The sequence below is a fragment of the Equus asinus genome, chromosome 30 (genome assembly GCF_041296235.1).
Source record: "Equus asinus isolate D_3611 breed Donkey chromosome 30, EquAss-T2T_v2, whole genome shotgun sequence".
In the NCBI taxonomy this organism is placed as follows: domain Eukaryota; kingdom Metazoa; phylum Chordata; class Mammalia; order Perissodactyla; family Equidae; genus Equus; species Equus asinus.
In genome coordinates, this window is record NC_091819.1 from 21,902,213 (window position 1) to 21,914,445 (window position 12,233).

The following is a 12,233-nucleotide window of genomic DNA, read 5'->3' on the forward strand; positions in this document are numbered from 1 at the left end:
CTTCAAGTCTGCTTTGTTTGATATAAGTATGGCTACACCTACTTTCTTTTTCTTGCCTTTTGCTTGGAGTATCATCTTCGATACCTTCACTTTGAGCCTATGTTTGTCTTTAGAGTTGAGATGTGTTTACTGGAGGCAGCATAGTGTTGGGTCTTTTTAAGTCCATCCAGCCACTCTGTGTCTTTTGATTGGTGAAGTCAGTCCATTTACATTTAGAGTGATTATTGACATATGAGAGCTTAATACTGCCATTTTGTCTCTTGTTTTCCAGTTGTTCTATATTCCCATTGTTTCTTTTCCCTTGTATTTCTGACTGCCATTTCAGTTTGGTGGTTTTCTGTTATGGTTTTCTCAATTTTCTCTTTATTTATGATTTTTGACTCTGCTCTAATTTTTGGTTTTCTGGTTACCATGAGGTTTGTTTAAAAGATCTCATAGATGAGATGGTCCATTTTCTTATTGTGTTTTATCTCCATTAGTCTAAGCAGATTCCATCCCTCTCCTCTTCTCCTTCTATGTTTTTGTTGTCACAAATTATTCTTTTTTGTGTTATGAGTTTGTTACTAAATTGTTTAGTATTTAGTTATTTTTGATGCTTTTGTTCCCTTTATCTTTTATATTATAATTATTTGCTAATCTGTTCTGATAGAGAGCTACAATTTTCTGATTTTGTCTATCTTTTATCTGCTTGCTCAAAGCTTTGTAAACCTTTGCCTTTTTGCCTCAGGTAGGAGGGCTTCTTTCATCATTTCTTGTATGGGAGGTCTAGTGACAATGAACTCCCTCAGCTTTTGTTTATTTAGGAAAGCTTTTCTTTCACCATCATATCTGAAAGTTTCTGTTGAGAAATCCACTGAAAGCCTGATAGGGGTTCTTTTGTAGGTTATTTTCTTCTCTTTTGCTGCCTTTAATATTTTTTATTTGTCATTGACTTTTGACAGTTTTAATATGATATGCCTTGGAGAAGGTCTTTTTGCATTTATGTAATTAGGAGTTCTATTGACTTAATGTACTTGTAAGGACAGTTTCTTCCCCAGGTTTGCTAAGTTCTCAACTCTTATTTCTTTGAACAAATTCTCTGCTCCTTTCTCCCTCTGTTCTCTGTCTGGGATACCTACAATCTGTATGTTACTTTTCCCCGTTGAGTCTGATATTTCTCAAAGAATTTCTTCATTTTTAAAAAATCTTATTTCTCTCTCCTCCTCCACCTGTAGCATTTCTGGCTTTCTATCTTTGAGGTCACTAATTCTCCGTTCTGTAGGGTCTACTCTATTTGTTATGCTTTCTCCATTATTTTTTATCTCATTAATTGTGTTCTTCATATCCAGAATTTCTGTTTGATTTTATTTAAAGCTTCAGTCTCTGTAGTGAAGTATTCCTTCTGTTCATTAATTTTATTCCTGAGCTCATTGAACTTTCTGAATTGTCTTGTAACTTGTTAAGTTCCTCTATGATAGCTATTTTGAATTCTCTGTCAGTTATATTGTAGTCTTCTGTGACTTCAGGTTTGGTTTCTGGAGAATTGTCATTTTCCTTCTGTTCTGCAATGTTACTGTAGTTTTTCACGGTGTTTAATGAGTTGATCCTCTGCCAACGCATCTGTGGTAGTAATCACCTTTTCTTATCTGAGTACAGGTTTGGTTCTGGTCTTTGGTTTACTTTGGTTCTGGTCACCTGGGTCTTGTGTTCCTCCACTGGCTCTCCATGGGTTCAGATGCTCCTGTCCAGTGCATGACCTGTGCTGCTATTCCCAGGTTGTCTTGGGGTGCTGGTTGCACCACTGCCAAGGGCACTGGGTTCACAGGAGTCACTATTGCTGGCAGGGGCCTGGGAACCCAGGGACATGTAACAACCCCTGCTGCTGGTGGAGCTGGTGTCAAGGTTGGTGAAGCTGGTGTCAAGGTTGCCACCCTGAGGGCTAGGTCACCAGTTTTGCTGTGGTTCCTGTTGCTTCTGATCACAGATTTCCTGTGCCATCGTTGGTGGGGGACAGGGGCTGTTTTTTCTGTTCCTGCCCCATCTGTTTGTAGTTGTGCTGGTAGGCTGCTCTGCATTTGTGCAGATTGGGCCACAGCCACTCAGCAGGGCACTTTTGTGCAGGCTGGACCCCTGTGCTCAGCAGGCAGGTCATGCTCACATAGGTGGAGCTGCCACTCAGGCCAGACCACCTTCGTGTGGTCTGAGTGCCACCACTTGGCAGGAAGCGTTTGCACAAGTGGGGCCACCATGGCACAGTGGGCTCTCCTGCAGGCCAGGCTACTACCACTCCACAAGCATATGTGCATGAGCCAGCTGCCCTCACCTCCACTCACAGTCATGCTGGCTGCTATGAGGATCTGCACCCTGGATTACTGCCACCAGAAATTGGCCACTCCACTAGTTCCACCGCTTACCAGGGGTCCAGTCCACCCACCTTCAGCTACATGGATCCCTCAGGTGTCCTGTTGTGCTGTGTAGCGAATCCTCTCTTGGTTAATGGATGTCCATTTAGTTGAACTTAGAGGGGAAAGACAAAGGGAACAACTCACTCTGCCATGCTGCTGACATGTTCCCTCCTACTTTTGTCTTTTAACCTTCATACTAGATTTATAAATGATTTACCGACCACTATTACAACATCAGAGTATTCTGAATTTAACTCTTTATTTACCTTTACTGGTAAGATTTATTCTTTCATGTATTTTCCTGTTACTAATTAGCACCCTTTCTCTTCAACTTGAAGAAGTCTCTTTAACATTTCTTGTAAGGCTGGTCTAGTGGTGATGAATTCCTTTGGCTTTTGCTTGTCTGGAGAATTCTTTGCCTCTCCTTCAATTCTGCAGTATTGCTAGGTAGAGTATACTTGGTTGGCAGTTTTTTCTTTCAGCACTTTGAATATTTTGTGCCACTCTCTTCTGGCCTGCAAAGTTTCTGCTGAAAAACCTGTGATGATCTTATGAGGATTCCCTTGTACATAACAAGTTGTTTTTCTCTTGCTGCTTTTAAGATTCTTTCCTTGTCTTTAATTATTGACAATTTAATTATAATGTGTCTTCATGTGGGTTCTTTGGATTCATCTCATTTGAATCCTTCTGGGATTCTTAGATCTGGACATATGCTTACTTCTCCAGGTTAGGAAAGTTTTAACTACTGTTTCTTTGAAATAGCTTTCTGTCCCCTTTTTCTCTATCTTCCTCTCCTGGTACCCCTAGGATGTGAATATTGTTTTACTTGATGGTGTCCCTTAAGTCTTAAGCTATCTTTACTCTTTTTCATTCTTTTTTCTTTTTACTGCTCTGATCAGATGAAGTCCTCTACCCTGTCTTTGAGTTTGCTGATCCTTCCTTTCACTTCATCTAGTCTTCTGTTGAATCCCTCTATTGAATTTTTCAGTTCAATTATTGCATTCTTCAGCTCTGTGATTTCTGTTTGGTATTTTCTATCTCTGTTGAAATTCTCACATTGTTCTTCTGACCTTGGTGAGCATCTTTATGACCATTATTTTGAACTCTTTATCAGGTAAATCACTTATCTCCCTTTCATTAAGGTATGTTTCTGCTGTTTTATCTTGTTCTTTCATTGGGAACATGTTCCCCTGATGCTCATTTTTCCTTTACTCTCTGCGTTGGTTTCTATGCGTTAGATAAAAGAGACACTTCTCTTAGTCTTGAAGGAGTGGTCTCACATAGGAGAGGAAACATTGGCTGACCCTAGCTCTTTGTTGTCTCTTTCTTGTCTGCTGCCTCTGCATTGAGCCCTGGGGGGATGGCAGGTTAAAAACTGTTTCCTTATTTGCTACAGACCCATTGAACCTGTGAACACAAGCCCCTCTGGACACCAGAGTCAGGCTGTCAAGGGATGTGTCCTCTGGGCAGCAGCTGCAGAAGCCAGGCACCAGACGTGTGCACAATCTCCTTCCAGGGAGATATCAGCGACCTGTTTTGATGTGGGTTTTTTCTCATTCGCCCAATGTATATGAGTCACCCAACTAGTTTCTGGATTTCTTTCACAAGGATTATTCCATATGTAGCTGTAAATTTGGTGTGTCTATAGGATAGTTGAGTTCAGGAGCCTCTTATGTCACCATCTTGAACTGGAACGCAAATTACATGTAAATTTGATAAAATAAGTCAAGTCATTGAATCATTTAATTTGGCTATTCAAGGGCCAAGGAGTACAAAAGTCAAAGCTCTCTTCCCTCCACTCTTTCTCACATGCACATATACATATAATGCAATCTGGGATAATGAAGATCTACACCCTCTGTGTAAAGATGGACTAGATTAAGCCAGCTTTACATGTCTAGGTACATATAATCTGAGCCAAGGTACACTATCCTGAGTGATTTAGGGGAGCTCAAGTCTTAAATTGGAGTTAAGGTAATCCCTGATTAGTCTCCAAGCATCCAGTAAGAAATCAACAGATATACTTTCTATAGAATGAGACTGGTATCTTAAACCTTATATTATCTCTAAAAAAATTTTCAAATTTGTTAATCAGCTAAAGATAATTAGCAGAAGCAAGATTACAGCCACAAATTAACAAAACTTGAATGATTGGAATTATTAGGTGTATATTCTAAAATAGACATGCTCACTATGCTTAAAGAAATAAAAAGTAAGCTTGAAAATACCTAAAAAGAATGAGAAACTATAAAAAAGTGATATAGCCCATTTGAAAATGAACCAAATATACTTTCTAGAAATGAAAATATTAATAGAAGTTAAGAACTCAACAACAACAACAGAATCTTACTTAATGGGGAAATATTTGAAGCATTACCATTAAAATTCAGCATTTTAATTTAATGTTCTATAGATACTAGTCAATGTAATTAGAAAGGAGAAAAAATTAGAGATACAAAATTTTGAAAAGAGGTGGTTAAATTTTCATTATTTGCAGATGTTATAATAAAATATCTGGAAAACTCAAAGATCAACTTAAAAACTATTATGAACAATTAGAGAATTTAGTTATATCTCTAAATACAGAATAACATATGGAAATCAATATTCTTCATATCGTCAACACAAATAATCCATAAACAATCTATAAATCAAAATTGGTGTGAGTTTATTATGAGCCAACCCTGAGGACTGTATAGCCCAGGAGAGTCCTTTCACAAAGGAAGAGAACACTCCAAAGACATGGGGATGTACAGAGTGGTTACTGCACACTGTCAAAGAGCATGTATCACGTATGATTGGAATGGACCTTTTACAACAGTCACAAGACTGCTTTGCCAGCACAGCAATTCAGTGAACACAGCAGGTTGGCAGTCTCAAGGTGGGTGGTCACAAGGTGAGCGCAGCAGATCAGCAATCAATCCTTAGTTTAGGGAGAGATACTTATCCTTAAGGAAATGCAAATGTGGGGGAAGTTACATCCTTATCTTTAAGAGCATTGTTCTTGTCTTTGGGACATAGTAAATACTTAAAGCAGATGTGCAGTGCATGCTCGATGGCCACACAAGGCCCTTTTGGAAAAAACAAGTTCAGGACAAATTAGTTTTACGCCAAATGGCTTCTTCGTATATTCCAATATCCTACTGCTTGTCATTTATTTATCAGTACATACAAACAATAACCAGTTACAAGATAAAAATGAAAGAAAAGATCTCATTTATAATAGTGGAAAAGAAACAAAAAATAAAAGATGAAATACTTAAGACTAAGCTTAACAAGAAATATGCAAAACCAATATGAAGAAAACACTCTTATGATATACTAATAAAAAAGCCTGCTATGTTTTCTTATAAGATCCAACATCATAAAGATGTTCATTCTTCCTAAATTAATCCATAAAGATAATCCCAATAAACATATATAAACAAAATATAAATATAATATAAAAATAAATATAAAATATAAACAAAATATATAAACAAAATGTATAAACAAAATATATATAAATAAAATAAAAATAGGTGGGTGGGGACTAGAGAACCTGATTCCAAATTCCATATAGAAAAGTTAAACAGGTGAGAATAGCCAGGAAATAATTAGGACAGACTAGCTTAACCAAATGTAATAACGGTAGTACTGAGACATAAAAAACAGAAAAATCAATGAAAAAGAGAATGTCGGACAGTAAAGACAAACACATCCAGAAACTTGGCAAATAACAAAGGTGGCATTTCAGATCACTTGGGGAGTAGATTAGTCAACAAATGGTATTAGTTCAACCAGCTAACAAGAGAATCAAAAAGATAAAATGCTTTTTAAAAAAACATAAAAGTATTTTAAAAAGTTGAGAATTTTGAAATAATATTGGAATGGGGAAGACATTCTAAATATGACACAAATCCTACAAGCCAAGAGGAGAACATAATTGAAACATAAAACCGGTAATAAGTAAAGTCATATCACAAAAAGCTACTTTCTTTAATATAGAACTAGCTTCGACAAATCAAAGTAAAAGACCAGTTGCCTATTCTATGAAAAAATAAAGACTATGAATAAATAGTTCACATAAAAAGAAATGGCTCTGAAATATGAAAAGAATTGACTCATAATATGAGAACTGCAAACTAAACTAGAATTAGATACAATTTTTCACCTATAACACTGACAAGGATCAAAAAGTTTGATACCTTTGGTAAGGGTGTGAGGAGTCAAAGACTTTCAAAGATTAGAGGACAATTTGTCAATATTTATCAAAATTATAAATCATATGCCAGTTTAAAGAGACCCAGCAACTCTACTTAGAAGAAATTATTCCACATATGTGCAAAATGACATATGTATATTACAGAAACTCAGCTTTATTTATAGTAGCGAAAGGGTGGAAACACCACAAATATCCATCACTGGAGCATTGGTAAAAAATTTATGGTACATTCATTAAATGGAATAATATTAAGCAGAATAAAGTCTTTACTGGTATATAAGGATCTCTAAAACGCAGTGAGTTTAAAATAATTGCAGAACAGTATGCACGGTATTGGAACCTGGTGACTAGGATATAGGTATGAGAAAGAAACTAACTGTTCATTGCATACCTTTATGTATTTTTGAATTGTGTACTATGTGAACATATTAGCTATTCAGGTAATTTTTAATTTAAAAAAAGAGTGAATAAAAGGTGAAGAAGTGATATTATGTTGTATTTAACCCTTTTGAGAGTTTTGGCTGTGTAATAAGGGAAAAAATTGGGGTAGTATTTATTGGAAGCTGTGGGATTAAGGGAAATTTATTTAGTTTTGGGGGTTGTGTGTGAGTGTGTTTTATGTCATATAAAATTTGACTGGTTTTTACTTAATAAAAATGTCAGTTTCACATGGTTTAACTAATAAAAAGAGATACTAGCACATATATGTTTGTACAATGGAAAATTTCAAGAGAAAGGAAGAGACAGATAGTGGTGGGGAGAAAGATTACCAAAGAAGTGAAGTTCTTGAGAAAGGACTGCAGGAGGCTTTGGCAGAGAGCGCCTGTCTTCATTTTTGCTGGAGGGAAAGTGGAGGAGACGCTTGCGTTGGTATGAGGGCAGATAGTAGGTTTGGCAGAAGGAAAGTCAGAGTTTGCATAGAGTGGATTTAGGAATGTGTGGTGAGTTCACCAGGTGAGAGTGTGAAAGAGACAGTTTCTAAGATCAGCAGAGACCCCCAGGCACTTGCAACAATTTTGGCTTATCTATATATGTTTAAATTGCTTTATGATGTACAGACTTTCCCAAAAAGTATTTAGTACCTAAAAGATTAGGTTAATATTTTATTTATAGGTCATCTGAAACTTTTTTTTAAATTTTAACTTAGGAACTTCAATACTGGCTGATCCTCAAGGATCAGGTGAAAACCTCTTGAAGATAACAGAATATGGAGAGAACATTAATCCTACTGCTACCAGAGACACAATGTCCCTTTCGTTTCTCATCAGCCTCCTTTTAAAGAGTTCCTGCCCTGTACTTCTCACAGGTATTAAAAATATTTAAAGAAGGAGAATTTCAGAATTAGGAAGAGGTTTAGTAATTATTTAGTCTAACCATTTTACTTTATAAGTGGGAAAAAAAATATGCCCTGAAAAGCTTTAGTGACTATATCAATATATATTCTTACCAACAGTATATGAATGCCCATTTCCCCAGTGTTTGCCAATACTGGGCATTATAAATCTTTTTCATCTTTTCCTTACCTTTAAAACAAATTCCAGGAGTAGAACTGTTGGATTAATATATGTATGGCCTCTGTAGCCTGTAGACTGACTTACATAACCGCATGCAAGGAAAAAATTAAAAGAAATTGCCTGGTTAGAAAAAATTTACACACATAATTCCTCAACCCAATGTTAAAATTTTTCAGTCTTTTACCATTATCAAAGGACTAATTTGATATAGCTCCTGCCCTTTGCTGACATTTATTGCAACCCCTTCACTTACCTTTTCCCGCTCTCTAAGTTGTGTTTCCTCTAACTGGAGGCAATAGTATCCCTCCAAGTTCCATACTCAAAGTATTCAGGCAAAATGAAGTTGGAACTCTCAGATAACCCATAACTTGCCTCCGGTTTGGTCTAAGAAAATTCTTATTTTTACTTAATAGTTGATGAATTGCAAATTCATGACTTCCTGTTCAGCTGCAATAAGGAGTTTATCATCAAATTTCTCCCCCAGAGAAATGGCAAAATTGTTCAGGGAAATTAACTTCATGTAGTAGTTCTGATGTGCTATAAAGCAAAAAGATTTGTGATGGGCTTAAGTGAACATTAAATAAAAATAACAGTTAACTCCTAATCTATCCTTTTGTAAGAGATGTAAATAATTCAAATAATTTGAGAGGTTTTCATGTTAACTCCCTAGTTTACCCACCCTTAACCACATTTGTGAAAAAGGGAATAGTAAAAACATACTTTCAATGAAATTTTCAAGTGAAAGAAAATGTTATTGGTTCATTTTAATACGTTAGCATCTGTTCATTTTCTTGCATATAATTCTAACAATGTATTTTTTTTTTTTCCCTTAGGAGACTCTGGTGTTGGGAAAACCACTGCCATGAATCAAATACTTGAGAAGTTAGAGGGCGCAGGAGCATTTAATGTGAAACATGGGTCGATTTTAGGAGAAGTCCTATTATATCATGAAATTAAAAAATCAAGGTTGTATATATTAAACTCAATTTGATTTGTCTGATAAAAGAAATGTTTGCTTTAAAATATAAATACAAACTTGTTATGTAAAAATGAGAATGAGGAGTTAAGAAGAAAGTCTTTACTTTTCCAAAGTAGTAACAACTAGATTAATGCCTTTAAATGAGAAATTCTTACATTTATTTTAAATATAACTAAATTTAAAATCTTAATTTTTGTTTAACATAACGAAGTACAGCTATAAACTATTTTCCTTCCTGGAAAAATGCACCTAAAACATACAAGTAAAGTGTTGCATATAATTGGTTCTCTTGCACTAGAAATATTTTCTTCTTATCAGATGTAAAAACATTCTTTGTAAAGAACTTTGTCATTCTGTCTTTTCCTGAAGGAAAAAAAAATTAAAAAGAAATCTAAATTGTGCAAATAAAAAGTGCAAGTTTTTAAAGTTAATTCTAATTCTAATTAAAAGATTAGAGAAGCCTGCTGCTGTCTGAATCGAGTAGGAAGATAGTACTGTGGAGAGGCCCATATCAGGCCCTTTGCTCTAATCATTAGACTCATAGCCAACTGCCTATGTCATGTATATACTTGGATATCTTGTGAACATCTCAACATTAACATAGTCAAAACATAACTCTTAATTTCTGTTCCAAACCTATTCTTCTTCCAGTGGTTTTCATTGCAATAAATGAGACTCAGTCATTCAAGCCTGAAATCTAGGAGTCATCCTTGAATTGCCCACTTTGTGTTGACCAGCCCACCTCTAATGGCCCATCTGACTCCTCCCAACTGGGTCCTCATTTTCCCCTGCCCCACAACCAGTCTTCTACTAGTCAAGTCTGCTCTGTCTTCACAATACATCTTGAATTCCTCTACCTTGCTTTTTTCAATGCCGCTTTTAGTCTAAGCCACCATCGTCTACATCTTACACTAATGATTTTGGAGTAGAATCCTACTACACTTAAATAAGGCCTTAAGAGTTAGAGAAATAATTTTTGAAGTATTTAATACAATGAGTCATTTCTTATCTAAATTATTATAATCATGAATAATGGAGTCTGAAAAAATATATTTTACTGTATGTTCAATGTTTAAACTGAAGTGGATTTTAACAATAAAGGAAGATAATGTTAGAGAAAGAAACACCTGAAGACAAGACCAAAATAAAGGTAAATAGGGTTTTTGTTGAGTGATCCATAAGGCAGAATGCATTTTATAAAGGGACAAGTGAGTTAATGGCTTACTTTCCCTGAAGATACCCAATAGGCTGATATCCTAGGAATTTGCCCAGTTTGTTTTTTAGAGTAAGTTCATATTTTGTTAAATTTGGGTATCAGGCCTAACAGTGACATTAGTTTTATCTGTAAAAATGTGAACAGGAAAAAAAAACTTTGCTTCCTTGTAGGAGATAGAAGTAAAATCAACCACACATTGATACTTTCATTATATTTTCTTCATACGGCTACTTTTGAACCCTTCAAACATTTTATTCCAACAGCCTGAAGCAAAATATCAGCATCTTGCTTTCTGAAACTCATAAGACAGCAACTGGAAGTCAAGGTAGGTATTACAGTAGTTTCCAGACCTTCCTATCTCAGCCATATGCAAGTCATTTCATACTGTCAGAAATCTCAGAATGAAAATTTCAATTGATAGTTTAAAATAACATGCCCTGAAAAATATTCTCTACCCTCTCAGACTGTTCTGCCCTACTCAAAAGCTGGAATGGTGATAGTAGAGGAGTATTAGATCTACTTACCAGGAAGCAGATACTCTGGCTTATCAGTAGAACCTTAGACTAAGTCTAGAAGTAACTGAAGGCAATATCTGTCTGTATTATTCTTTAATGCTTTTAGAAATAATGTAATAGAAAAGTTATGCTTCTGTAGACCTTCTCAAATCAGTCTCTACAACAGAAACACAGGTGGAGTTTCAGGAGCCTCATCCTTGAAAATTCTGACTTCGTAGTCTTGGGAGCAGTAACTCCACTTCTGAAGAAGAGATTGGGTGGCCCAGAGATAGCTGTAGAAGGGGAAAGGGAGCCTGACCACAAGATTCCTGCCAGAAGGGGTTTTGTTTTTGTTTTTACTTTTACGTTTGCTACAGCACCATCCCAAATAACCGTTCTGGATGATTCTCACCCAAGGCATGCATCCTAATTCCGATACCTTTGGTGGCCACACCTACATGCTGCTTTTAGATCTTTCATGTGTAATTTCATTATAAATATAGCATATTGCAAATCTAAATATTTTAAAGCATAAAACGTTATATGTGTCTATTGTGCATAAATGAATGGATGGTTCACTGAGTTTTCATACTGTTGCGTTGGCTATGGTTGCAGAGACACTGTTCACCATGTAAAGTAAGGAAATATTTGTAAACATTTCAAAGTTGGTATTCTTTCTCTCACTGAATTGTCCTCAGAGTAAGTTCTTGAAAATGACAACAATATAGTAAAATGATGTAATTTTCACATTTCTTAATACTTTAAAGCAAAAATATTCTTAAAGTGTTCTAAACTTTTCTTTCCATATCTGGCATCCTAGATAAGACTACTAAAAAGCCAGAAGTTAGAACTGAAGAAAGTTCTTTTAAAAATGGTTATAAAGGAGTTACAGTCTCTACAATAAATTTTAGTGTCAGTATGACAGCTGCCAAAGCCAAGGAGATGATCCTTAAAAAGTTAGTAAGGAGAAGTAAAGACACTCTTGGAGCACCAAAAAACAACAAGGTGAAACACCTCCAGGACTTGTTGACTGATCTGCTTAAGTGATAAAGTGATTTATTTTAATTAATACTAATAAAAAAAGATGTGTAACATAAACTCCTGAACATTACTAGAAAATATAGTTTATAATGGAAACTTTGGCTTTCAAATCAATATAATTCAGTTTCCAACATGATGAATTATACTGATTCAGAATTACTAAAACCAAAAGAATCTACTGGTATCTGGATTAAACATCAGCAAATCAGAACACTGGAAAATGAGTTAGATGCCAATTGTTTTGTTACTGTATATTTTACCACATTTTCTTCCTGTGACCATGGCTTGGGACTATAAGAGGAAGAGAAACTTGTGGTATCCACAGCCTCAGGGAAAGGTATCAAGAGAATAGCCTTGTTATAACTCCAAGAACTGCTTTCTTGAACTGGTGATGTACGTTC

The 12,233-nt window shown here is 35.6% G+C and overlaps 1 protein-coding gene across 1 annotated transcript in view; it reads left to right on the plus strand.

Moving 5' to 3' along the window:
- DNAH14 (dynein axonemal heavy chain 14) overlaps nucleotides 1-12,233 on the plus strand; it is a 396,896-nt gene that overhangs the window by 254,533 nt on the left and 130,130 nt on the right. Inside the window, exons 44-47 of the mRNA XM_070501636.1 lie at nucleotides 7,736-7,894; nucleotides 8,936-9,071; nucleotides 10,561-10,622; nucleotides 11,612-11,796. Coding sequence (XP_070357737.1) covers nucleotides 7,736-7,894; nucleotides 8,936-9,071; nucleotides 10,561-10,622; nucleotides 11,612-11,796 — 542 coding nt within the window. The remainder of the gene's footprint in view (nucleotides 1-7,735; nucleotides 7,895-8,935; nucleotides 9,072-10,560; nucleotides 10,623-11,611; nucleotides 11,797-12,233) is intronic.